General features: G+C 41.1%; 1 protein-coding gene across 2 annotated transcripts; it reads left to right on the top strand.

The window, feature by feature from the left end:
• The first annotated feature begins 7,338 nt into the window (after positions 1–7,338).
• On the top strand, positions 7,339–24,535 carry FCRL3 (Fc receptor like 3). Of its 2 annotated transcripts, XM_058660477.1 has the most exons (13): positions 7,340–7,505; positions 9,766–10,008; positions 10,480–10,740; positions 10,978–11,262; positions 12,020–12,304; positions 12,675–12,953; positions 17,437–17,715; positions 18,065–18,190; positions 21,263–21,290; positions 22,031–22,143; positions 22,360–22,425; positions 24,081–24,112; positions 24,199–24,535. In XM_058660477.1, exons 1-13 carry the CDS (start codon positions 7,412–7,414, stop codon positions 24,340–24,342), a joined length of 2,235 nt encoding a protein of 744 aa, XP_058516460.1. In that variant the 5' UTR covers positions 7,340–7,411; the 3' UTR covers positions 24,343–24,535. The 2 variants fall into 2 exon arrangements, with proteins under 2 accessions (XP_058516461.1, XP_058516460.1); XM_058660478.1 differs by lacking the exon at positions 17,437–17,715 and having other exon boundaries at positions 7,339–7,505.
• The last annotated feature ends 967 nt before the right edge of the window (positions 24,536–25,502 follow it).

Here is a 25,502-nt window from a genome sequence, read left to right as displayed (position 1 = left end):
GCAAGAAAACAAATGAGATAAGCAAATATCTAATAAAAATGGGTAAGGAAAATGAAAAAGGAAATTACAGATACACAAAACACAGATTGTCAAAGTGCAAAAAGGAAACATAACAATTGCATGTGAATAAATTTGGAAATTTTGCTATTAAATACATCAAACTGCAACTGTGAAGACCTTTTGAATGCTAAGGACTGAAACCAGAGTAACTCCAGAACTTAAGGAGAGGGCTGCGATCAGGTGCTTCAGAGAAGTCCGAGAAGTGATACAGAAATACAGAAAGAAAGTGGACAGAGTATGGCATCGTGGAAACCAAGAGCAAACATTGTTTCCAAAAAGCAGTGGTCAAATAAGATTTTAAAAATCAGTTGATTTCAAGTCAAGCTTACTCATGACAGAATGAATTCAGAAGAATTAGGGAAGCAAATTAGCAACTTTTTTTTGAAACATGACAAAAATAAGGAAGATATAGAGTATATGAATGAATTCTAAGGAGTTTGCACATAAAGATTATGTAAAGAATTTCATTAACTTACATGAAGGAACATAATGGAAAAACAATACAGCCAAAAATTGAACCTCATTTCTTAATCTGAAAATTCAGGAATGCTCTATTAAGAGTTGTCATGGACCTGGCACAATATCCTAGTGGCTGAAGTCCTCACTTTGCATGATCTGGGATTCCATGTAGGCACCAGTTCACGTCCCAACTGCTCCACTTCCTATCCAGCTTCCTGCTTGTGGCCTAGGAAAGCAATTGAGGATGGCCCAATGCCTTGGAACCCTGCACCTGCATGGGAGACACAAAGAAACTCCTGGCTCCTGGCTTTGGATCAGCTCAGCGTCGGCCATTGCAGCCACTTGGGGAGTGAACCAGATGATGGAAAATCTTCCTCTGTGTCTCTCCTTCTGTGTGTGAATCTGCCTTTCCAATAAAAATAAATAAGTCTTAGAACAAAAAAGTGTAAGAGTTGTCATTGTTGTTCTCGCTAAGGACAAGGTGCCTCATCTTTGAATTCTAGCAGAAAAGAGAAAGGGGTGCTTGACATGAGACAGAAGAACAAGAGCAGCTTGGCGAAAAGGCAAGTTGATGTGGAACCCAGATCAGAGGTGACCAGATTATTACAGTGGCAGAGTGCTTCTTGCTAATACTTCATGAATATTGCTAATTGGGAGGAATGAAAGGATCCAGAATCAAGGTTAGCATTCTTAATAAGGTAAAACGGAGCAAATACCTATCAAATAACTCCTATCTCTGGCGCCATGGTGTAGTAAGCTAAGCCTCTACCTGTGGTGTAGGCATCTGACATGGGCTCGGTTTTGTGTCCTGGCTGCCCCATTTCTGATCCAGGTCCCTGCTTGTGGCTTGGAAATGCTGCCAGGTAGCCCAAGTCCTTGGGTGCTTGCACCAGCTCCTGGCTCCTGGATTCTGAGAGAGAGAGAAGGAGAGATGAGGAGAGATGAGGAGAGAGAGAAAATTGTTTTCCACTTGTGTTTCATTGTATTTGTTGTTAGGCTTTCAGATGTTTAAAAATAATCAGAAATACAGGGGACAAAACATCCTGTCTCACGTTAGAATGACATGCAAATGAAGTCAGTTCTCCACCATATCTGGCCATGGAACATTTATGACTTAGTCTCATTTTTCCACTCACGTGAAAACTTTACTTTGACAAAGATGTCAGATAAATGCTTCAATAATATACTTGCTTCATATTTGGCTTCATACAGCAATTTATACACACTTCTTTTATCATATTTACCAACTTTTGTTGTAAGTACTTGCATTTCTTCTAGTAGATTTTTCGGAATGCATCTTACTTCTTCTTGCAATCCGGATAGTATCTCTCAGAACTCCCAGATACTGTCTCCCATGTTTATGAAGTTGTTCGACTGGAAGCAACTCTACTCCTATGGATCACTTGGGGACTGCTGGTGGGTGGTGATGTAGAATTTCTTGAGAGAATTCAGAGAGAAAAAACACGTATGAATCATATAACATGAATTTCACTTGACATCCAAGGTTGGAAAATTGCTTCAATTATGTTTTCCATCCCAAATTAATTCCAATAAGCAATCTGAATATTTTGCAATGAGGTTAAACCATAACATTTTCCAAAAGTAAAATCACAGCTCAGAGATGTCACAAATTTTACTTTGTTTGACCTTCATTGCACCACTCCTTATTTAACAGTTCCAGAAAGAAATTTACATGCAAAGATTAAATCCCCTTGTATGAAAATTTCCATTCACATTAAAATCTACATAAATCAAGGTTTTAAATTAATCCACCTCTTCACAGTTGAAAGTTAGAAGAAATGAAGGAAAGACCTGGTCCTTGACTTCTTTTCTCAGTTAAGAGAAAGTGTTTGGTGTCAAATGGAGTTAAGGTTTTTGTTTGTTTTCAGCAATTAAGTCTGGACTGTCTGAATTGAGTCATTTCCTACAGAATCTCAGGGGTTGTGTTTATTTGATAATAGAACTGGCAGGAACCCACGGAATTCAAAGCAGATAGGGCATAAGGATTATTACAGTAAACACATACCCTCTGAGCTGTTCAAAGTCCGTGACAACTCCAGCCACAATATCTGCAGCTGCATATGCTTAGAACTCATTCGTGATGTTTCCATGGACCATAACTGAAATCTCTTCACATATGAAGTTAAATTTTTTGCTTAGTTTCAGCAGGATACAAGTGGGTTGCACCAGTTGACTTAGAACCTTTGAGTTTTCACTCAAAGAGGATTTTTCTAGCATTACATTAATGATGACACATAGCATTTACTGTTTGGGATCTGGGTGGGAACCTCTGCTTTGTGTATTTCTTCCCCTGCTGTGTCTAGTCAAAGCCTCTTGTTTTCACCACTTCTTCGTTCTACACTCAAGGAAGGATTTCTTATGAGACATAGATTTTCCCTAAGACAGCTCCAGGAGCTATCATAGCCAAGTTTAGAACTGTGTCAGCCTTAGGAACTTGCTTTCTGGGGTGTACTTCACCCTATCCCATATTCATTTCAGGGAAAAATGTTTTTTAAGACTTCCTGATGTGAAACATGCTGGGGTTCAATGAATCTGAGCAAGACTCCAAGGCGAGTGAAATGATTTTAATTTCTAGTCAAGAGACAACCTCTCGCCATAAACAAGAAGCACCTCAAATGAAATAATCATGAGGTTTTTATAGTAAGAGTCAAAAGCTATATGACAGTGAGGAAGTACATGATTGGGGCTAACAGTGACACAAAACAGAAAGCATGCGATAGGAATTTATAATGTATAGGTTCGGGGTCCTGATCAGATCATTTCAATGTAGACAGTAATAAAAAAGCATGCCTCGAAGGTGGCTGTCTTTTCTGTAAAACTAAAAACTCCAAGATTCTCCCTATATCCTGTCTGTCTCCTGGTGTTTCAGGAAGCAGGAGCTTTGTCTCATAACAGGATACGTGTGTCTCTTTGGAGATTCCAGAGTTCCAGGAGTACAGTCACCGTTACAATTAACCCTTTCAGAAACGACTAAATGTACTTCTGTGGCCCAAAGGCTCCAGTGAAAATAAATTTTTACAAAGAACCTGGCAATCATTTCTTTTGAATTCCATATATTTATCACCATGCTCATCTGAAAGGAGCAGGACTTACATGTCTCTATACAATAGCTATGCAACCTTGGCACTCTCCCAGAAATGATCTAAATACCTTGTGTCCTTGAGTCTATAGAACATCATGTCACTCCAAGAGTGGCCCCTCCAATTTGCTCCATGGGCCTGAATACAGGATGGAATTTGGGGACTGAAATAGGACCCTTTCTCAGTTTGTAACTAGCAACTTAACACTAAGTACCTAGAGCAGCTTTGTAACATATAGGGAATCTTATAGCTAACTACGTTATTCCAGCCATCAATGTCTAAGAAACATTACTGACTTTAGCCATGGTTGCCTCAGAAAAGAGAGTCAAACTACCACAGCCTCTACTGAGCTGCTTTGCACCTCAAGGATCATTTGCTATATAGCCCTTGTACCCACCCATGTGCTGCATCTGTGCCTGCTTGCAAAATGGTTCAAAGCTCTCTCTTTCTTTTTAACACCTTTATTTGCTTTAAAAACATAAGACTTCTTGTACAATAAAGCATAAGCATGTTTCATCTACAAAGTCAGAATATCTTCCTCATAGAACACACAGCTTTCAAAGCTCTCTTGAGGCCCATCATGAGTTTCCTCTATATTTTACTGTCATGCATGGGTGCAGTCACCCTTCTATAGACACAGCCCTTATCCCATAAACAAAGCCACCATAAGCTGATATCACTTTCTAGGGTCACAGTGCCCTCATCCCTAAGGTTGAAATCCTCTGGACTCAGGCTGTCAGCTAAGCTTAAAATGTATTCCTGCAATTCCCTACTCCCTGGTTAAATCCTAAGGACAAGAGTTCTGAAAACTGGTCCCACAAAAGGCCTCTCTTTGTGCATATGTGGCTTCTTTGTTTCTGTTTTCCTTGTCCTAGCCCATGTTCCAACTGTTAGCGTCTTGGAATTTGCTCTCCTCATAGACTCTTCCCAGTGCAAGTTTGCTTCCAAGAGGAAGAGCGTGGAGCTGAATCATGCTGAATGCCTCATTTATTCTTTCAAATTTTGCAAATCAAGTAAGGATCTGTGCTCTCCCCAGAATGGAGACAGTTCAGGAATATAGGGAGGAACAGAGTGTGTTCCTTGTGTGTTCCACACTTGTAAGGAAGAACAAGTGTCCCTCCAATACAACCTTTCATTAATCTATTCCTAAAAATTGGAAGTGTCTGCTCAGTTAAAGTTGTTAGCACATCAAAACACGGAATTTAAATTTCATCTCAATTTCAAATGAACAATGATGGCATTTTAAAGTAACTGCAAGTATCAAGAATATTTTGTATGATATAAAGTAAAAATTACTTAGTGTTTCTTTCTTTTTCAGAAATCCAAATGTAACTAAGAACTCTGTATATGACAGTACCATGCCAAACGTCAAGCACTGTGTTGCAGTGAGGATTTTAATATGAACGTGATACACTCTTTGCCTTCTAGAGGGAGAGAGAACATGTAACATTGTGGGCCCCAGCTGGTCAACATAATTCAGAAGGCTGCCCTCTGAGCATGTTTCACAACTGCAAGAAACACATGCTAGTTGTGATTATCAACACCCTCACTTCTAACCATGAACTGAATTTGCATTTGTTCATGTTAGAGCTAGCCTGACTCGGACACACATTTCAAAGCCATCCATGCTCAACTGAGCCTGAGTTTGCTGATAGCTGTCCTGGCTACAGAGAAAATAACAGTGAGCCTGAGCTCTTTCCTGCTCTTCAGATACACTGAGAAATGCCATCAAAGGCCTAGGAAGTTACACTTTGCTGTGATGAGCTGTGTGATAAAGCCAAACAAAATGTTATCAACACACGAGTGACACTTAGCCCAAACTCAAGGGTTAAAGAAGTGGCGCCCACTCTCTACAATTACAAGCTTACATTGCTCCTATATCATGAATGAATTAAGTATTTAAATAAATAGGCAGATATAACACATACCTCATCTTCACAATATTGAATAAACCTTAAAAAAGGAGAGACTAAAGGAATGTCTTACCCACACCTGATCTTCCATGATCTCACTCTTGATTCTTCAACCAAGTATTGTTTAGCCAAATATTCATGGGCAGAGACCAAACCAGTCCTTGTGAGACTATACTTGATTAGAGAAATAGACATGTGAAGTCCTATAACTACAGACAAACAGACAAAAACTGGTAATTTCTGTGAGGGAAAGAAAGGAAATCTGTTTGCAAAATAATTTTTCCATCACCACCTCCGTTCCCTGTCATATGTTGAGAGGTGACTGTGCTGAATAACAGAGGTTGTTGGGACTGGATCATCTTCCTTTTCTATTACAAGGGTCTCTGGATAACCACTACTTTCAACCTGGAAGTTAGATTAACGATAAGGGTATGATTCCTGGTTCAAATCTGGGAGGGATAACAAACTTACAACACCTCTCAGGAAGGTGAAAACACCTTATTTTTTTAAGGTTATAAATAGAGCTAAATGGAGAGCTATTGTCTATAAGTACAGGAAGAAAGTTGATAGGAGGAAAAAAAAAAACTATCTGGGGCCAGTGTTGAGGCACTGTGTGTTAACACACAGTGTGTGTTAGATTGCTAGTACAAGTCCTAGATGCTGGTTAAGATCCAGCTCCTGGTAATGCCTCCCCCGCCCCAGCCTGGGGAAACAGCAAAAGATGGCCCAAGTACTGGGGTTCCTAGAACCCAAACGACAGGTCCAGAGATCATTCATGGATCCTGGCTTTAACATGGCCCAGATCTGCTTGTTAAAGCCATTTGGGACATAAATCAGTAGACAGAAGATCTCTTCCACTTTCACCAACCACATCTTCATCACTCTGTCTCTACCTGCCCCCTCTTTGTCACTCTGCCTTTCAAATATATAATTTTTTTTAAAGTTAAACAATGCTGTTTAGAGTATTGATAGTGGGGAAACGTTCAGAAACACTGATCAGAGTTTCTCAGAGTCCTCTCAACAACAACACCTCCCACCTCCCAAGTGACACACACAAATATGTATAAAATGTCTACTTTCAAGAAAGAATGATTATAGACACATAACAGTGGTAAACACAAATGCAGGACATCAAATGTTAATCAAGGAGAAGAGTCAACAATAAGAAAGAACATAATTGTAAAAATGACAAACAAAACGGAAATAAATAACAACTACCACCAAAAGTACACAGAGTCTGAAACAGAAGATAACGAGCTACGGCCTCTTTATTGCAAGATGAGTGAAGACCTTTCTGAGAATAGCCTTGCCTTGAAAAAGAGAGGCGGCTTCCTCTGTCTCCTGATTTGCAAAGACTTAGGGGCAGCCCCTTTCATCAATCTGAAAATGTGGACAAACTTCACGCCAACTTACTTAGAAGTCAAAAAGGTGTTTTGTTTGTTTGTTTGTTTTTTCATTTGCTTTGACATTTTGACTTTGTGCGATTCACACTAAAAACCAGCAGGGCACCACATTCATCAGACATGCCTGTCCTAGGAACTTCATGTGGAAGCAAGTGCTATGTGAATTTGAGGTAATATATGGGTTTACCTCTTGAAAGATGATGAAGCAGTAACAACAATACTAGCAAACCCACAGCTTGGCATTTTCAAAAACTCAGGCACTGACCTAGAGATGTTGGTCCTGAATGACCTGAACTGAGGTGATCCCTCTTATCTAAAATACACACAGCTTCAAGGGACGACCCAGAACCATTTAGGAAGACAACATGTTCATCTATTCAGAACTCAAAGCACAGTGTGTTACCAAGTTCTTCTACTTCCTCTTTCTAATTTTGCAGGTCTCGTCTGAGCAGAAGCCTTCCATCCTGCATCTTGGATGAGAGATAAGCCCTGCATCTGTGAGACGGACGTGACCAGCCCTCAGCCAGGCCAGACTCCCATGTTTTTGTGGCTGCTGTTGTTGATCCTGGGTGAGTAGATGGGTCAGGCCACAGCAATGGCCTGTTTCCAAGGTGAGTAAAGGGGAAAGCCAGGGAGTTTCTTTCTCTGCTTCCACTCAGATATCAGAGACTGATGGCAACAGATGGGAAATGAGCAGAACTCATTACATCCCAGGACAGCCAAACTATCTCAAAGCACATCAGAGCAAGCCAGTCATGTTGCCCTTGGCTACAATGCACAACTGCACAACCTTTTTTTTTTTTCATCTCCTGGGAAATTTGAACTTCTCTTTTTGCTAAACCACAACCATATATCCATCCTCAAATGGACTAATTTTTTCAGATAAAATTATTGTTGAATTACTTCCAAAACTGAGGCATGTGAAAGAGGGTATATTAAGAAATATGACTCTTTGTGAAGTTTTAAATCAACATTTAAAGGTGGCAAACATTTAAATTAACACTGATTTGGAAAATTCCCATTTAGATGGAAAAAAGCAGGAGAAATTATAGCAAGTCCAAAAAATGAGGGGAGGGGAGGCAATACGATTTTTCTTAAGTCCTTTCCTGTCTCTGCACAGCTGAGTTGAGGCTAGAGTCGAGAAGGAGGGAGCATACTATGAAACAGCTAAACTTGGCATGACAGAGCCATAAGCCAGGGTGATAGTTCATTGCATTAATTTCTACTTTTTGTTGCTTTTATGGGTTGTGAGTGGTACAGAATAGGAAAAAAACCTAAGAAGTATGAACTGTTGCAATGACTGTGGTTAGACTGTTGGAAAATTGTTTTTCATACAGCATCTAATAAAAAAAACATTTGAAAGATACACTTTGGTACTAATCTTTGAATTTTGGCCCCCTCACAGCTCCTGGAAGAGGACAATCAGGTAAGTTTCTTCTTCTCTCTGATCTTCTCAGTATCTGAGTATAGGTCCCCTTTAGCCTGGCCCAACATAAAGCTTGTAAATGAGTGTTGCGGGGACATATTGATGATCTTGCTTCTATGGGGTCAAGCCTACTACTAGTTGAACAAACAGACTTTCATCTTGCTTCTCTAGTCTGCAGTTCTCTGATTCCTGGGGCAATTTTCTCATTTCCAGTGTAGAGAGAAATGGAGCGTTTGAGAGGGAAAGGCAGAAGCAGGAAGCTGTGGTTGAGAAAACCTCAGATTTGACCTCCTTTATTCCCTCTTCCTTGCGTGTATCCAAGCTAGCACTGCCATTGAAAGACACAAATGCACTTAGATTCTCAGAGGAGAATGCTGCCGTAGAATGTATACTTCTAAATGAAGCTGATGACACTATGCCTCAACCTCTGGGCCCATGAGTCAGTTACAATTCTATATGCAAGTCTGATTCCTCAAGCAGCCTATCCCCCGGCATCCAAATTGTTTTTATCCCTCGTTTATTTATTGTGTCTCATTAGATGAAAAGTGGAGAAATATTTCCTTTCGTATAAAACCTCAAACTAACAAGATTTAACAGTAGTGAGTGTAAAGCCAACCACACAAAATATTTGTCTGTTAAATGTTAACAGCCAGACAGGTAGGGATTCTTTAGAGTTCAGAAGGTGCTTCTGAGGTATGCACTCCCTGGATTCACCTTTATCTTTTTTTTTTTTAAAGATTTTTTTTTTATTACAAAGTCAGATGTACAGAGACAGGAGGAGAGACAGAGAGGAAGATCTTCCGTCCGATGATTCACTCCCCAAGTGAGCCGCAACGGGCCGATGCGCGCCGATCCGATGCCGGGAACCAGGAACCTCTTCCAGGTCTCCCACACGGGTGCAGGGTCCCAATGCATTGGGCCGTCCTCAACTGCTTTCCCAGGCCACAAGCAGGGAGCTGGATGGGAAGTGGAGCTGCCGGGATTAGAACCGGCGCCCATATGGGATCCCGGGGCGTTCAAGGCGAGGACTTTAGTCGCTAGGCCACGCCGCCGGGACCCAATTCACCTTTATCTCGACAGAAATGCGAAAGACTAGAGCATTCCAAAACCAACTCATCTTCTGAGACCTTCACAGTGTTTGTTCAATTACAAGTCACATCTAGTAGCTTTTCAGAGCCCAAGCCAGGAACTGGAGATCTAGCCCATGACCCCGTATCCATGTTCAGGAGAAGCAAAGGATTAAGCAGAAAAGATTCTGTCTGTCCCAGATACTTTCCCAAGCACGTTTCCAACTTTGGTGCTGAGAATTAGTTCTGGGAAACTCCCAGCTGCAAGGTTGGGCCCTCCCCTGCTCTGAGCCCACTTTTTATTCATCTGTCTCCATCTTTCCATTTCCTGTGCAGGAGTTCTTCCAAAAGCTGTCCTTCTCCTCAATCCTCCATGGTCTACAACCTTCAAAGGGCAGAAAGTGACTCTTACGTGCAAGGATTTCCATTCCCCAGCTCAGGAGGCCACATCTTGGTATCAGAATGGAAAGTTCTGGAAAGAAGATTCTGATGAGATCAAAATTGAAAAATCTGGCTGTTACCGATGCAAAACACCAGGATCCTCCCTCAGCGACTCTGTGCATGTGGAATTTTCACCTGGTGAGGAAAGGAAAGGGGTGTCTGTAAACTCAAGCCACTGGACAGGGTATCTTAGGGCTGCGTTAATTCAGGAATCATAGAGTTGTAAACAGGCATGGGGGTTTGTGATGTGCTGACTCCAGCAGAGAAAATAAGGCGCAAGGGCAGCAATATAATGCTGCATTGTCCATCCCTGTCCAGAGAAGCCCTGGCAGCCTAGGAGGCTACCTGACAAAAATGGGCTAAGGTCCAAAAAATGTATGGGACAAAAATCCCTCCTTAAATACATGTTTGAGGATTTTCTGAAGGATATTTTCTGGAAGTTAGTTCACTCTCCCTGAAGAATTGGGTGTTGGGATTGTGAGGAAACATTGAAAGATGACATTTGCAGGCATGTGTAGGATTGCAGATCCCACCTCACAGGCAGAAATGAGAATTAACAAAGAAGTTATCAAGGGAAAAAAATTGAATGTGTTTCTCCATTTTTTGCAGACTGGTTGATTCTCCAGGCTTCATATCCTGTCTTTGAAGGAGGTAATGTAACTCTGAGATGCCGTGGGGAAGTTGAAGAAAAGGCAAGTGAAAAGGTGTACTACAAGAATAAAAAGAAAATTAAAGACATTTACAATCCAGACTCCATTAAACTAAATTCAGTCTTCATGAACAAAGATGAATACTACTGTACTGCCTCAAGGAAAATAGCCTTTTGGTCATTGAAAGAAACCTCAAAGCCTTTAAGGATCCAAGTTCAAGGTAATGGCTGGACTTTGGTAGGTTACAGATTTTGGTAGAGAAACTGGGAGGGAATTGAGGGAAGGTGCTTACTAGTGAGGATTTTATGAAAAGCTTCATAGTGCATAGCCATGGAGGGAGAGGGCTCTCCTTGCATGATTCTCTAACTCCTGATGACTGTACTGAAAACTCAGACATTTCTGTCTGGGAACTCTGCCCTTCCACTGCCCTGGGGACAGTGTCTGTTCTTCTCTCTAGAACTGTTTGCACAGCCTGTGCTGAGAGCCAGACCATCCCAGCCTATTGAGGGAAGTCCAGTGACCCTGATTTGTGAGACCCAGCTCCATCCACAGAAGTCAGATGTCCAGCTCCACTTCCGCTTCTTCAAAGAAGACCAGCTTCTGGGATCAGGTTGGAGTAGCTCCCAAGATTTCCAAATCCTCACCGTGAGGAGGGAAGATGCAGGCATTTACCAGTGTGAGGCAAAGACAGTGTATCAAAGCATCACCAAAAAGAGCCTGAAATCCCAGATACGGGTGCAGAGTAAGTGTTCAAGAGGCTTCTCTTTCCAGAGTTGGTGGGACTAGCAGACCAGGACAAGGATAATTCCTGCCTCCTGGGATAAGGGCACAATGAAGGCTGTCAGCCTTTCTGAGGGTTCAGCATTGACCTAACTTTCTTACAATGCCATTTTCCACCCATGTCAGATAATACTTATTGATCAGTTACAGGGTGCCCAACCCTCTGAAGGTTACAAAGTGATTCAACAGATAGAAAGAAGCCTGCTGGCAACACACAAGCTTTGTGGGCTGTGTGGGTCTTTCATTTGTTGACTCAAACTCATACAAGGTGACAGGAAAACAGACAGGAGGATATGAACTGGAATAGTTAGAGAAAAATGTGGGGACATGGAGGTGAGGCTGGATAAGCCTTTCATTATGGAAATAGGGTTTGGATTCCGAACAAGGTCACTTTAGATAGAAGTCACAGCTCTACTGCTTCCTTGTATCCTGTGGTTCATTGATGCATTAGAGATTCCTCAGAGACAAATATTTGCAAAATGTGACTCTAGGTAACATTCAGTTTAGGAAGATCATGGACCTGCACGCCCACATTCACCAAAGATAGGAACTGTTGTAGGAGTAGGGAGAAATGTTGATCTATTTGTAATTTCTTATTTCCTACTTCAGACCCTTCCCTATTGCACTTGCTGCTATTGGTATTTTATAGCAGCGTCAGTCGGCTTGACTTTGTGGTTCCTGTCATTGATATCTTCATATGACTTCCTGTGTCTTCCCAGGTGTCCCTGTATCTGATGTGAATCTGGAGATTCAGCCCCGTGGGGGGGAACTGATTGAAGGAGAAGACATGGTCCTTACCTGCTCAGTAACGAAGGGCACAGGGGCTGTCACATTCTCCTGGCATCGAGAAGGAAAAATGTGCCTGGGCAGAAAGACCCAATATTCCCTGTTGTCAGAGCTACGGATCCGTGCCGTGAAGGAGCACAATGCTGGGAGGTACTACTGTACAGCTGACAACAACCATGTTCCCATCCTCAGCAAATGGATTACAGTCACTGTGAGAAGTAAGTTCCCAACTATTTTCACTTAGACTTGGTTCTTGGGCCAGGCTCAAGCTTCTCTGTCAGCTTTGACAAGCTTTTGAAGGAGGTAAAGGAACAGAGGTGTGAAGATTCGAAAGCTGTCCAAGAATTGGTAAAATGGTAAATATGAGTTGAAGACACTTCACATCTTGGGCAAAGGACTGAGGGTGGGAAAAGCAAAATAATCCAGAGTTACTTCTCATGGTTTTATGGAAATGCTTGTGATTATTAGATCAAGAGAGTGTGGTTACTGGGAAACAGAAATGATCAAGGGCTGTGTTTGATTCTAGAGCGTTATGAATCTGTCGCAGGAGAGGGTGCCTTCCTCTGACAGCTGTTTTGTTTCCCTCAGTTCCAGTGTCTCTCCCTGTCCTGACCCTCAGGGTCTCCAGGGCCCAGGCTGTGGTGGGGGATGTGGTGGAGCTGCACTGCGAGGCTCTGAGAGGTTCTCCTCCTATCCTGTACCAATTTTATCATGACAAGGTTGCCTTGGGGAACAGTTCGACTTCCTCAAGAGGAGGAGTATCCTTCAACCTCTCCCTGACTACAGAACACTCTGGAAACTACTCCTGTCAGGCTGACAATGGTCTGGAGGCCCAGCAAAGTCAAACAGTGAGTCTCACTGTCACAGGTAAGCAAGATATGCTCACAACAGTTAAGAGCCCATAGCTAAACATGTCTTCATGTTCTACTGAACTACTTCCTAATGTGAAAATCCAAGTAAACTTCTGCCTCCACTTGCAAATTCTAGGATTCTTCCTTCTGATTATACACGCATTAACTTAGTCCACTGTTTTATTTCTTCTGCCATTGTCCTGAATAGTCCATAGCAGTCCATACAATCTTCCTATATAGTAGAAGCACCAGACACTTTCCAACATAGTAGCTATTTGATGGTTCTGAAGTTGCTGACAATGGAACGTGGTACATAGCATGCCTTACTCCTGATTTCCTTTGTCTAGGGAAAATAACCAAACCAATCTTTTGCTACAGTTTCCTACCCATAGTGTGATTCAATATAAATCCTTGTTTATTTCCATGGGTCATTAAACACAGTGTACTTCCTTGTGGATACCCCCACCTACAGGAGCTACTGATCTGTCTAAACATCTCATGTCCTTCAAATGTTTCTATACTCTTCAGAGTTTCATTTACTGTGATGTTCTTGGTATCCATCCCCCAGTGAAATTTTTCTTGGCATATTTTCTACTTTCTACCCATACTGGCAATTGACAATATATGTGTTTGGCCATTAAGGAGAGATTCCCTCCTTACAATCCAAAGCATATTTCTCCAAAAATGCCTGGCATTGGTAAAATGGGTAGACACTGGAATATAGAAGATGGAAAGATGAAAGAGATGCTGCAATGATTTCCAATGACTCAAGCCCATGCCTGCTGTGGATTTTGCCGTGGACTTGTTCTCTGAGGATTCTAAATTGTTATAACACTTATGATGCTTGGCTAACCATGACTTTTAATCGGCCAAACTTGAATTATGGCTTAGCCCAGACTTCTAGTGTTAGAGTTGGCAATGATAGACAGTATTCTTTTTTTTTTTTTTTTTTAAGATTTATTCATTTTATTACAGCCAGATACACACAGAGGAGGAGAGACAGAGAGGAAGATCTTCCGTCCGATGATTCACTCCCCAAGTGAGCCGCAACGGGCCGATGCGCGCCGATCCGAAGCCGGGAACCTGGAACCTCTTCCGGGTCTCCCACACGGGTGCAGGGTCCCAAAGCATTGGGCCGTCCTCAACTGCTTTCCCAGGCCACAAGCAGGGAGCTGGATGGGAAGTGGAGCTGCCGGGATTAGAACCGGCGCCCATATGGGATCCCGGGGCTTTCAAGGCGAGGACTTTAGCCGCTAGGCCACGCCACCGGGCCCAATAGACAGTATTCTGAAACTAGGACTCTAACTTTGCAGAGGAAAATGCTTATTTGTGTAACTTTTGAGCAGTTCTCTTCTCTGATGTTATCCCTAATTTCCTCACTAGCAATGTAATTGAATCAAGTAAATCAGGGAAGTACAGAGTTCTTGATCTCATATCTCTTTCAGTCAAAGATGTTAAGCATGTGCTCTAAATAATTACTAATTATATACATACATATTATATATATACATACACACGGGTATTTGGAAATGCTTGTGGAAAATGTAATTAAAAGATAAACTTAGATTTAAAAAGCTTGAAATTCATATACAGTTTTCCACAGTGAACATTTTCTATGATCTTTTTGAGCAACTCCTATGCATTTTTTCCACCAAAGTAATCCTGTTTTTCTAAGGATTTATTTTTATTGGAAAGGCAGATTTACGGAGAGACGGAAAGATCTTCTGTCTGCTGGTTTGCTCCCAAATGGCCACAGCAACTGGAGCTGAACTAATCCGAAGCCAGGAGATAGGAGCTTCTGAGTCTCCCACATGGGCGCAGAATCCCAAGGCATTTGGGCAATGCTCTATTGCTTTCACAGGTCACAAGCAGGGAGCTGGATGGGAAGTGGAACAACTGGAACACAAACTGCCACCTACATAGGTTCCTGGCACATGTGAGGCAAGGATTTAGCCACTAAGCCATCACACTAGACCCAAAATAATCCTATTGTTAAGTCCATTTCCCACAAACTTTTGAAACTCCCTCATACATGTACTACTATACTAAATATACACATAATGGAAACAAAGAAGCATTAATTGAATAAGGAAGAAATAATATCTTGAGCTCTTTAACTTAAAATCTAATTAAAATTATAATTGAATATGTTTCATTCAGTTTGAAATATCAATTTGTTTTTTGTAGTATAGCTCCTTGAGTTTTGGTTCTGTGCTTGATTTGCTCCAGTTGGTTTAAGTAATTGTTATTGCTTAAAAAGTTGTGTTACCAATACATTCAAGTAAAAATAGAATGTCACTGGTTGCTTTTTTTCTCAAATCTGTGGTGCTTGTTTTTTAATCTCACACACTAATTTTGCAAAGCTATTTATTGTTATGTGTCTGGTAAGTTGTACTTCCATTGAGATCATTGGTTATTCTTATAAAGTAAGTAAAGTGGAAGTGCTATTTGTCCAAATTTACAAGAAGTGGCGTCAAACCTTGAAAGAATTACAAATTAATTGCACTTGTTTCCATGGATTTGAAAAGATCCACTTATGAATTTTTAAAGTTGATCATTTCTACCTTTTCTGATAATAAAATTGTGTAGAAATGTAAATATGTTAAGCATTTAGCATACACTTCCCACACCAGGACTTGACATTTCTCATCTGAGGTAGCAAGCGTCATCTTCTTTATAGCCAGCAGATGGCTCATCGTCAAGCCTGTCTAATCATTGCCATTCACTGAGTCCTTTCACACTCACACTTACTTCCCTATGGCCAACCTCTGATGTAAAGCAGAGTTGAAAATCTTTACCAAGATTCCCTTGCCAATTAAGTGCTCTGTTTATATCTAAAGTACTGCACACAAATGGGCTCATCCAGATCTCCCCAAAGCTTAACAGAAAGCAAACTCACCACCCATGTTTGACTTTCCACACTTGACCCTCCACACTCATGGTTTCCTATCTCCCTGACTTTGCTATCTACTCCCATAATCATTCAACTAAAATGGAAGTCGTAAGTCCATCATTCTGCAAGTTAAGTGTATCATGACATTGTAAGTTTGGACAATGGTAGAAAGTCCAGCCTACTATTATAAAGACATATTTGAGCCCAGCGGCGTGTCCTGTAGGCTAAAGTCCTCGTCTTGAACGTGCCAGGATCCCATACGAACAAGGGTTTTAATCCCGGCAGCTCCACTTCCCATCCAGCTCCCTGCTTGTGACCTGAGAAAACAGTCAAGGATGGCCCAATGCTTTGGGACCCTGCACCTGTGTGGGAGACCTGGAGAAGGTTCCTGCTTCCCGGCTTCGGATTGGCACAGCACCAGCCATTGCGGTCACTTGGGGAGTGAAACATTGGACGGAAGATCTTCCTCTCTGTCTCTCCTCCTCTCTGTATATCTGACTATCCAATAAAAATAAATACATAAAAAAAAGAATCCCTCTACCATCTTTTTAAGTATTATGAGGGAATCTTCTAGACATTCATGGGAAATGCAGACCATCAAAAAAAAAAAAAACTATGAAGACATATTTAACAGTTTCGTTGGGAGTCCATCTTTGATTTGGAAATAGAGATGCATATTGCATTGTGTCTTCAAATATCAATAGGATAGTCTTTATTACATAGTTCCTCTAGATGAATGTATGGAATATATGGACATACATGCTTACTTAAATATCTTATATTTTGCATGAAGTTGCCTTAGAGAGAACATATGATATTTGTCTTTTCGGGATTGGCTTATTTCACTGAACATAATGGTCTCTAGTTGGGACCATTTCGTTGCAAATAGTAGAATTTCATTTTTAATGGCTGAATAATATTCCATTGAGTATATGTACTTATGAGTGTTTTTGAAGAACTATGCTATTGTAATAATGTAGGGGAAGTCAGTTGGGGGAGGTGTTTTGGAGAGGAGGAAAAGGGAAATCCCAGAACCTATAGAACTATATCACAAAACAAACAAACAAAAAACAAATAAATACTTACAACAATGATAGGCAGACAGATGGATGGAGGGACAGATGGGTAAATGGATGGGTTAACAGATATCAGATAGAATTAAACGTTATGTAGAAAAATAAAGTAAGGTCATCTGATAGACTGTAGTCATGTCCCAATTTAGATGGATATGGAAACACATCATTTCTACAGCTGAGTTTCAAAAGTAGGAATATTCAGAAATGAAATGACTTCAGTTGCCATTTCTGTCAATTACAATAGATCACATTCACTGAGCACTTTGCATATATGATTCTTAGAACAATTGCATGCTATTATTTGTCAGCAGGTCCATTTTATAAAGCAATAAACTGAAACTTTGAAAAGTTATTGTTTTAACACATCAAGATTATAAAGTCAATAAAAGGCAGAGGCAAAATTCAAGTTTAGTTTTTCACAAATCTAGGTCTATTTTCCCACTACTAAATTATACTACATTTTCTCGTATTAAGTTTTCCTGTACTCACCCTGAAGCAAAATTGCCAATGACCTGTTTTTCCTCCTGCAGTTCCAGTGTCTCGCCCTGTCCTCACCCTCAGAGCCCCAGCGACCCCCGCTGTGGTGGAGGGCCTGGTGGAGCTGCACTGTGAGGCCCTTAGAGGTTCTCCCCCCATCCTGTACCAATTTTATCATGAGAATGTCACCTTGGGGAACAAGTCAGCCCTCTCTGGAGGAGGAGCATCTTTCAACATCTTTCTGACCACAGAACATTCTGGAAACTATTCCTGTGATGCTGACAATGGCCTAGGGGCTCAGCACAGTGAAGTGGTGACCCTCAATTTCAGAGGTGTGTTATAATGGTACCCAGGCTAGCAGCCACAGTTATGTTCAATAAAATGCTTATCTGACAGATTATGGAGATTCAGCTATAGTTAAAGAACTTCTGAACATGCAAAACAGACCTTGATCCTCTGGAGCTTGGTGCTGGAGGGAAGAAAAGAAAATGTATCATGTATCATTGCCATGAAAACCACAAGCTATAGGAGATAATTTAAATGGATAAAGCAGACCTAATCAGTAGTGCAGTAGTGCCTTTGTCAGCTCTCAAGTGTGGTTTTTTTTTTTTTTTTTTTTTTTTTTTTAACCTCTATCCAAATCCTTTGCCTGGCAACTCAACCATAGATCTCCCCCCTCAGGTACTTCCGGGAGCAGAATAGGACTGGTCACTGGAGGGACCATCGGTGGGCTGCTCCTCCTCACCAGCATCAGTCTTGCCACTCTTGCTGCTCTGCTGCCTCGCTTCAGGACCCAGGGGAAATCAGGTGTGTGTCGACATCTCACCTTCTGATGCTGTGACTTTGCCACTTTGCCATTGGGTGTTGTGTAGTGTTTGAAGACCCGTTATTCCCTTCCAAGCCCAAGACTTAGTATTGTGACCTACCAGCCCTACATAGGTTTTAAAAAAAAAAAAACAAGAAGAAAAAGGTGGAAAAGACTGTTTAGTGAAGTTTCTGTCTCAATATGTTTGGCATTCGAGTTTTGTTTCCAGTTGCAAATTAGAAAGCTAATAGCTACGGTTACACCACCATTACAAAATTCTACAGGAAATAAAAGGAGGAAAAGTAAATCCTCCATTTATAATAAAAAAAAAACAGACAAGTTTTATAGGTGCTGTTAAAAACCTTGATACTTTAATACCAGACATGGTGAAATTTGGATAAAATCAATAGACAATGCTGGAAATGAGATTAAAAGGTTCAGTTTCTTATAGTTTCTTTCTAATGTATAGAAATATAAGTGATTTGCATGTGTTAATCTTATAGCCTGAGACCTTGCTGAACTCAGCCCTTCATTCTGGAATTTCTTTTAGTGATTTCCTTATGTTTTGCTCCGTAGATGGTCACATTTACTAATAAAGGTTTACTCTTTTCTTTCCCATCTGTACTTCTTGCTTTTGGGGTCTTGTTCACTCACACTGCCCACAGCCTGCCTTACAATGCTGAAGAAAGTGAGAAAAACAGAAGATTTTCACCTGTTTTTATAAGCACAATGTTAACCTGTAGGATTTTTATAGATTCTTTTGTCTGATTGAGGAAGCCTCTAGAATTTCTAACTTGTTGAGAGATTTTATAGGAACAAATGTGCATATATTTTTTTCTGCATTGATTGAGACAATCATTTGGTTTTCTTTTTTTCTCTTGTTAAGCTAGCCTTAATATTGAAACAGCCTATCGTTTATGGAGTCAGTCCAGTTTGTTTATGATTGTGGATCTCACTTGCTAAAATTTTGTTAAGAGTATCTATGTCTGTGTTTATGTAGGCTATTGATCACTAGATTTTATTACTTCTATATATTTTTATTTTTGGATGCAAATGTGACCATCTATGGAGCAAAAGATAAGGAAATCAATAAAAGAAATTCCAGAATTGATCTATGTTTTATTAGTTCTCTCTCTCTCTCTCTCTCTCTCTCTCTCTCTCTCTCTCTTTCTCTTCCCCCTTCATCCCTCCCTCCCTCTTTTGGGTGCTTTGAGGTGTAAGGTTTCAAAACTGCCTATGCTGGAATTCCCATTGCTTTACTTTTCCTATGACTCCTGTGCCCATCACTGCCACCAAGTGGTGCAACATGGCATCTCCTCTTCTATAGGAACAAAGGCTTCAATCAAGCATAAAGGTAGAACACTCAGGCCTTGATTTGCTGAAAAACCTTACATATTTTTCCTCACAACTCCGATTTAAAAAGCTATTGACAAGGGCTAGAACTAGGACAAGACTTGTACCTGGGCCGACGGGAAAGATTCAGTATGTCTATGACTAAAACTGCCTTGTTGTTAAAAGCAATGAAGTCAACTTGTCATTGTTTTAGTCCTCAAAGTACACACTTCAATTTTTAAACTTATTTTTTATTTTATTTTATTTATTTTATTTTATTGGGAAGGCAGATTTATGGAGAGAAGAAGAGATAGACAAATCTTCCGTCTGCTGGTTCACTCCCCAGATGGCCGCAATGGCTGGAGCTGAGCCTATCTGAAACCAGGAGCCAAGAGCTTGTTCCAGGTCTCCCATGCGATGCAGGGTTCCAAGGCCTTGGGCCATCCTCCACTCCTTTCCCGGGCCACAAGCAGGGAGCTGGAAGGAAAGTGGAGCAGCCGGGACACAAACTGGGGCCCATTTGGGATCCTGATGATTGCAAGGCGAAGATTTAGCCACCAGGCTATTGAACAGGGCCTACTTAAAAATTCTTTATAGAATATTTTCTCAACTGGCAAGGCATAGTACTGGAAATGCCAAAACCAAAACAAAACAAAAAGACAAGGTGTACAGCCTCAAGTGCCACACACTTTGATATAAAGCAGAAATTAGAAGCAAACATAGAAAGGGCTCATCACAACACAATTCAGTGCTTCTTTTTAATTTCTCTTGTTTTTATTTGAAAGAGAAGGAGTGAGGGAGAGAGAGATCTTTCATTGCTCGTTCACTCCCCAAATGGTTGCAATGGCCAGAATTGAGAAGACTCAAAGCCAGGAGCAAGGAGATTCTTCTGGGCCTTCCATGTGGGTGTAGGGTCCCAAGGACTTGGACCATCCTATGCTGTTTTCTCATGCTGTAAGCACGGAGCTGAATCAGAAAATAGAGCAGCTGGAAGTTGAATTGATGCACGCAAGGCGTGCCGGCACTGTAGGCTGAAGCTTAGCCTATATGCCATGGTGCTGGCCTAATTTAGTATTTAAATGTTGCTTGGCTCCATGTTCATGAAGGCCACTTAGTCCAGCCACCAGTTATTCAGGGAATTCTGTGGAGAACAAAAGGAAAGTTGGTATTATCCAGGGGGAAAAGAAAAGTAAAGAAGAGGTATGTGAAGATCAGTATGGGGAATACACACAGTCCAGTGTTCCTGGAATGGTTTTGCAGGGATCACAGCTAGAGAAAGAGGAGCTTGTTCAGTTTGTTTCATTCACACTGGATTAGACTCCCCTGTGGCCTCTCGAGGGCTGGGTTTCCTTCTCTTCCTTATCCTGCAGATAGGATAACAGAGTGGTGTGGGAGGAAAGTGCTTGGCTTAGAGTGAAACACCAGTGTGTTTCTTGTTTGCGACCCAGTCACAACCATGTGAAGATGCTGTGTACACAGCTATTTCTGATTGAAAAATCACTTAGGATAAATGTGACTCTTTAAAAGTCTTTAAAGACCCAACCTTGGCTTGCCTGTAACATGACATGGCTGGGGGAATCTAGGGTGTTCCCAGAGATTGCTGTACCCGAGGTCTGAAATGCCCCAGATTTCTATTACACAGGGTCCTGCTGGAGCACGCGCACACAGCTCGCTCATGCCCAGGGTCCTGCTGGAGCACGCGCACACAGCTCCCTCATGCTCAGTATTCCTTTTTTTTGCAGGAGGACTTCGCATCCCTGGAACATCTTGGTGAGGCTCCGGCTTCTTATGTTTGTGACGTGATTTCTTTATACCCACAATGGAAGCACTTGGAATTCTATGTTTTTAAAAAGATTTGGATGGGCTTTCTGTCACCATTTTAACATTTTTATGAAATCCAAGCTGTAATAAGGAAGACATTTTCATTCACTTTATGCATGATACTCAGTCACGTCTAGCCAAACACAGGATTCATGTTGTTTGTGATTTATGTTAACGTAGCTGTTTCTTTAAGTGTGCTGCAGTCTTAGTAACACCATACTCACAATGCTACAATTCACTGGTTCCCTCATTCCTTCATTCACACTCATTTAAGAAATAACTATTGAATGCTAGAAATGTTCAGTCCCCAATATTAAATGCAGACAAAAATGAGACTAAGGGAAAAACTATTTTCTTGCAGTCCTCATATCTTACAGGAAGTCTAGGTTATTAGACTATGAAATAGAAAATTGAAAGGGTCTTTAATAAAATGGCAGAAGTTAAATTATGTGGAATGAAGAAGCCTTTGTGCACCAATATTCTTTGAAAATTAGGAAAATTTGAGTCTTTAATCCCATTCAAGAGGCTTTGAGATTATATAGCTTTTGCCCTCTGACATTTCTTTGGCCAGCCTGCCCCATAATGCTGCTCTAGACTGCATCTTTTGCCACCTACTTCTGATAGTTTTTTGAGGTTCTGTGTAACCCACATAGAGTTTTCATCCATTATCTCTTCCTCATGTGTCACAGTGATAGCTCCAGTGAGTGTCAGGAGACTTCCCGGTCCAGGCCTTCCAACATCCACTTCCAACAGCTTCCCAACCCTGAGCCACCAGCCATAATGGAGGCACTATACAACAATGGTGAGCACTCACAAAGAGCGGAGGGCTTCAGGGATGAATTAGGGCAGGAGGAGTGACAGAGCACAGTTCATAGACCTGCCACATCAGATTTCAAGTGACATTCTTGGCATTATTTTGGGTATAGAGGTGGGTATGAACTTGGTGGGTGGAAAGGAGAGTCCAAAATGTGGGATTCTTGGCTACAATCAAAATGATACTGTTTCTCCTGTCTCACAGTACATCCCAAAGAAGACCTGGTTTATTCTGAGGTCTGCAGTCCTCATCATATGAATAAAAATTCAGGTGAGATAACTTTCAAACAAGTAGAGGTGAGGTGGCAGATAGTATCAGAACCAGCAAGGTTTCTTCAATTCGAGTCATTTGAACTATGAATCCAACATGGAAGGCATTGCCTGTTCCCTTCTGCGTTACTAGTCACATCGTCTCTCCATTGCCTCTTACTTGTTCATGTTGCCACCATTAATGCATAAGCTCTTTGGGAGCAGGCAGTGTGGCTGTTTACCTAATATGTCATACTATCTAGTGTAATATTTAGAAAACTGTAAATCCCTTGAAATAATGAAAGAATGAAAAGTTTCTGCTAAATTACCACTCTCCTAATCTAGTGTATAGATAGTTATACTTCTATCTAATTTCAATTCTAGTCTTATTCCCCTCCAACCTTGCAACAATATGTTACCAGCACAACCCCTCTGAATTGCCCCTAAAGATGACATACTTGCCTGGTCTAACTGCCTTAAAAAATCCTCCATTTTAAAACCTGGTTCTTGTCAATCCTTGCACTCCAACAGTTCTGTCCTTCCTATAACCATCCTCAATTCTTGGCATTTTCATACTTTGGCAGTGTCCTTACTTGTCCTAAAACATCTTTTTCCTTAGTATATACATCAACCCCTGCCCACATTTTAAAACACAGCTTGGGCACTACTGCAGTGATTTCTGACAATGATTATCTCTTGTAACAATAGCATACTATAGTAAGCATTTTTATCTTGGTATCCATAATATTTTTTATATTTTTGCATTTGGTTACATAACCATTTCTCCCTTTTATAAGTTTGGGCCCCTTGATCATATGGGGTGAGTTCCTGTAATTCCTATCAGCTGATAGTTCACCTATTGTCTGATAGGAGGGCATTGTGCAATGCATGGTTACTGACTCAGCAAATAAATTGAAAAGATGTCATGAACCCCTTGGGGAGACAAAAGAGACACACATTGAATTTTCTTGCTTTCTTTTTAAAAGATTAATTAATTTGAAAAGGCAGAATTAAGGAGCAAGAAAGAGAATCTTCCACTCATGGATTGACTTCCCAAATGGTCACAATAACTAAGGTGGGGCTAGGCTGAAGCCAGGATCAGGAGCTTCTTCCAGGTCTCCTGCCTGGTTGCAGGGGGCCCAAGAACTTATGCCATCTTCTGCTGCTTCCTTAGGTGCCTAAGTAGGGAGCTGGATCTGAAGCAGAGCAGCTGAGACAATTACCAACATTGTAGGTGGTGGCTTAATCCATTGTACCACTAGATTGGTCACACATTGAATTTTCTTAATACTGTACTCCAAATCTTTGGCTTCCTGAGAAATAGTCATGTGGTGTTACGACTACCAACCACCTTTTTCTGGTCTCGTCCAATTTCCCTGTAATTATCAAAGGGAGTCGTATTTGTCACCTTCTCTCAAAGATCAATACAGCTATTTATGTTGTTTGTCAATAGGAATTGTGATGAGCAGAGATGCAAGAGGAAATCATTGGGGAAGTCTTTTTGGGCATTCAGTGGGCAGGAGAGAGGCTTTATGTGTGTTTTTCTGTGAGGGCATACTATACAGGAGAGCAGACCATCAACAAATAGAAACAGAGCTGATTGCCTTGGAATGCACTGTGATTGTGAGTTGAAACTTATTACCCGCAGTTTAATACTTTGCTACTTGCACCCAACAGCAAATTCACCCAGGATACATTGGCCAGTTAAGGTGAGTCACATTTCCTGATTTCGTGACTTTTTCTGTTCTCTTTCTCATATGTGTTTATGTAGTTATTGTCTTTTGACTTTCACCAGGAACCCATGATCATTTACTCTGAGTTGAAGAAGTCACACACAGATGGCTTCACTGAGGAGTATAGTAGGAATGGCAGTTTCCACGAAGATGCTACAGAAAACTATGAGAACATTCCAAGTGCACCAGCAACCTTGGAGCAGTAGCCACTTGCCAAGAGCATCCTACAAAGACTTCCTGGAGGAAGCGCGTGTCGTTCACCCATTCCCTCCATTCTTGCCTCCTCCCTCGCTCTCAGACTACCTCCAACCTGGGTTGCAGGGAACCCAAGGCTTGGCAAAATCCCACCAACCTCCTCCAGATATGAGTCTGTATCCCTAAACAACAGAAGGGACGGTAGGTGAGAACACTGGAAATTTACAGCAGGACAGGTGGGCCTTTCACTCTCAGGGCTCTGGAACAGAGGAGGAGGATGGTCTAGCCAGGGTTGTAGTCATATCACCATTGGATCTGTGTGATTGAGAACTCTTAATGGGCTAACTGTATACAACTTGTTCTAAACATGTTATTGCTACTGTTGTGTGCTGATAGTGACATTGCTAATGAGTTGGCATATATGCTGTGCTCTTGCTATCAATTAACAATTCAAATAAATTAAAGAAAAAGATTTTGAGGTGAGTGTCTGAAATGCGTTGTTGTGTTTATGACATTTCCAACCAAATCAACCTGTTATGATGAAAATTTACCTCAATGTTTCATGAAAGTTTCTGCAATCTGACTTAATATGTGTCTTCTCTACTCCTCACTTCAGGGACTTTTCATGGAAAAATGTACTCGTTGTAATCTAATTCTCATAAGAAAGCCCTATTTAGTTAGCTAGTAAGTTTTAGTTCTATTACACATACTTCCCAATGCTCACCCGTTTTAAGTATCCATGGCAGAGGAGTGCTAAGGATTGACGTTAATAATTAATGTCACATTTTAAAGGTTTACTGTTTGCCAGGTATTGTGCAATGTGCATTACCTGCAGTATCTCATTTACTACGACAGCGATATGAAGTAGATCCTGTTATGTTGTTAAAAAACAAAGCCTTCTGATTTGTAAAGGTCAAGACGTGGCTGGTAATTTCATAATCAGTGAAAAGGGAACAAGGCCGTCTGACACCAGCCTAGATTCTCTACTAACCTTTCACTTACCACCACTTCAATCACTTCCTCAATTTAGGCTCTAATGTATTTTTGTGCTGTGAGTCAGTTTAAAACTTTGTTCTCCCGCATTTCCAAATGATAAAATGCATTCAACTAATGTCTATAATATAAAAGCATGCATAAGGGAAAATTGAAGTGTTCATTTCTAAATTGTCAA

Source organism: Ochotona princeps, chromosome 2 (assembly GCF_030435755.1).
Source record: "Ochotona princeps isolate mOchPri1 chromosome 2, mOchPri1.hap1, whole genome shotgun sequence".
In the NCBI taxonomy this organism is placed as follows: domain Eukaryota; kingdom Metazoa; phylum Chordata; class Mammalia; order Lagomorpha; family Ochotonidae; genus Ochotona; species Ochotona princeps.
Note: the sequence above shows the minus strand (reverse complement) of the source record. Positions and strands in the feature narration are given on the sequence as shown.

What these genes read in the sequence shown, in the direction of transcription:
- FCRL3 (XM_058660477.1), top strand. Translation starts at nt 7,412, where the DNA reads ATGAGAGATAAGCCCTGCATCTGTGAGACGGACGTGACCAGCCCTCAG. An exon ending in AGTGAGTCTCACTGTCACAG is followed by an intron (nt 12,954 to 17,436) that starts GTAAGCAAGATA and finishes TTCCTCCTGCAG; the next exon opens with TTCCAGTGTCTCGCCCTGTC. An exon ending in TCATATGAATAAAAATTCAG is followed by an intron (nt 22,426 to 24,080) that starts GTGAGATAACTT and finishes TGCACCCAACAG; the next exon opens with CAAATTCACCCAGGATACAT.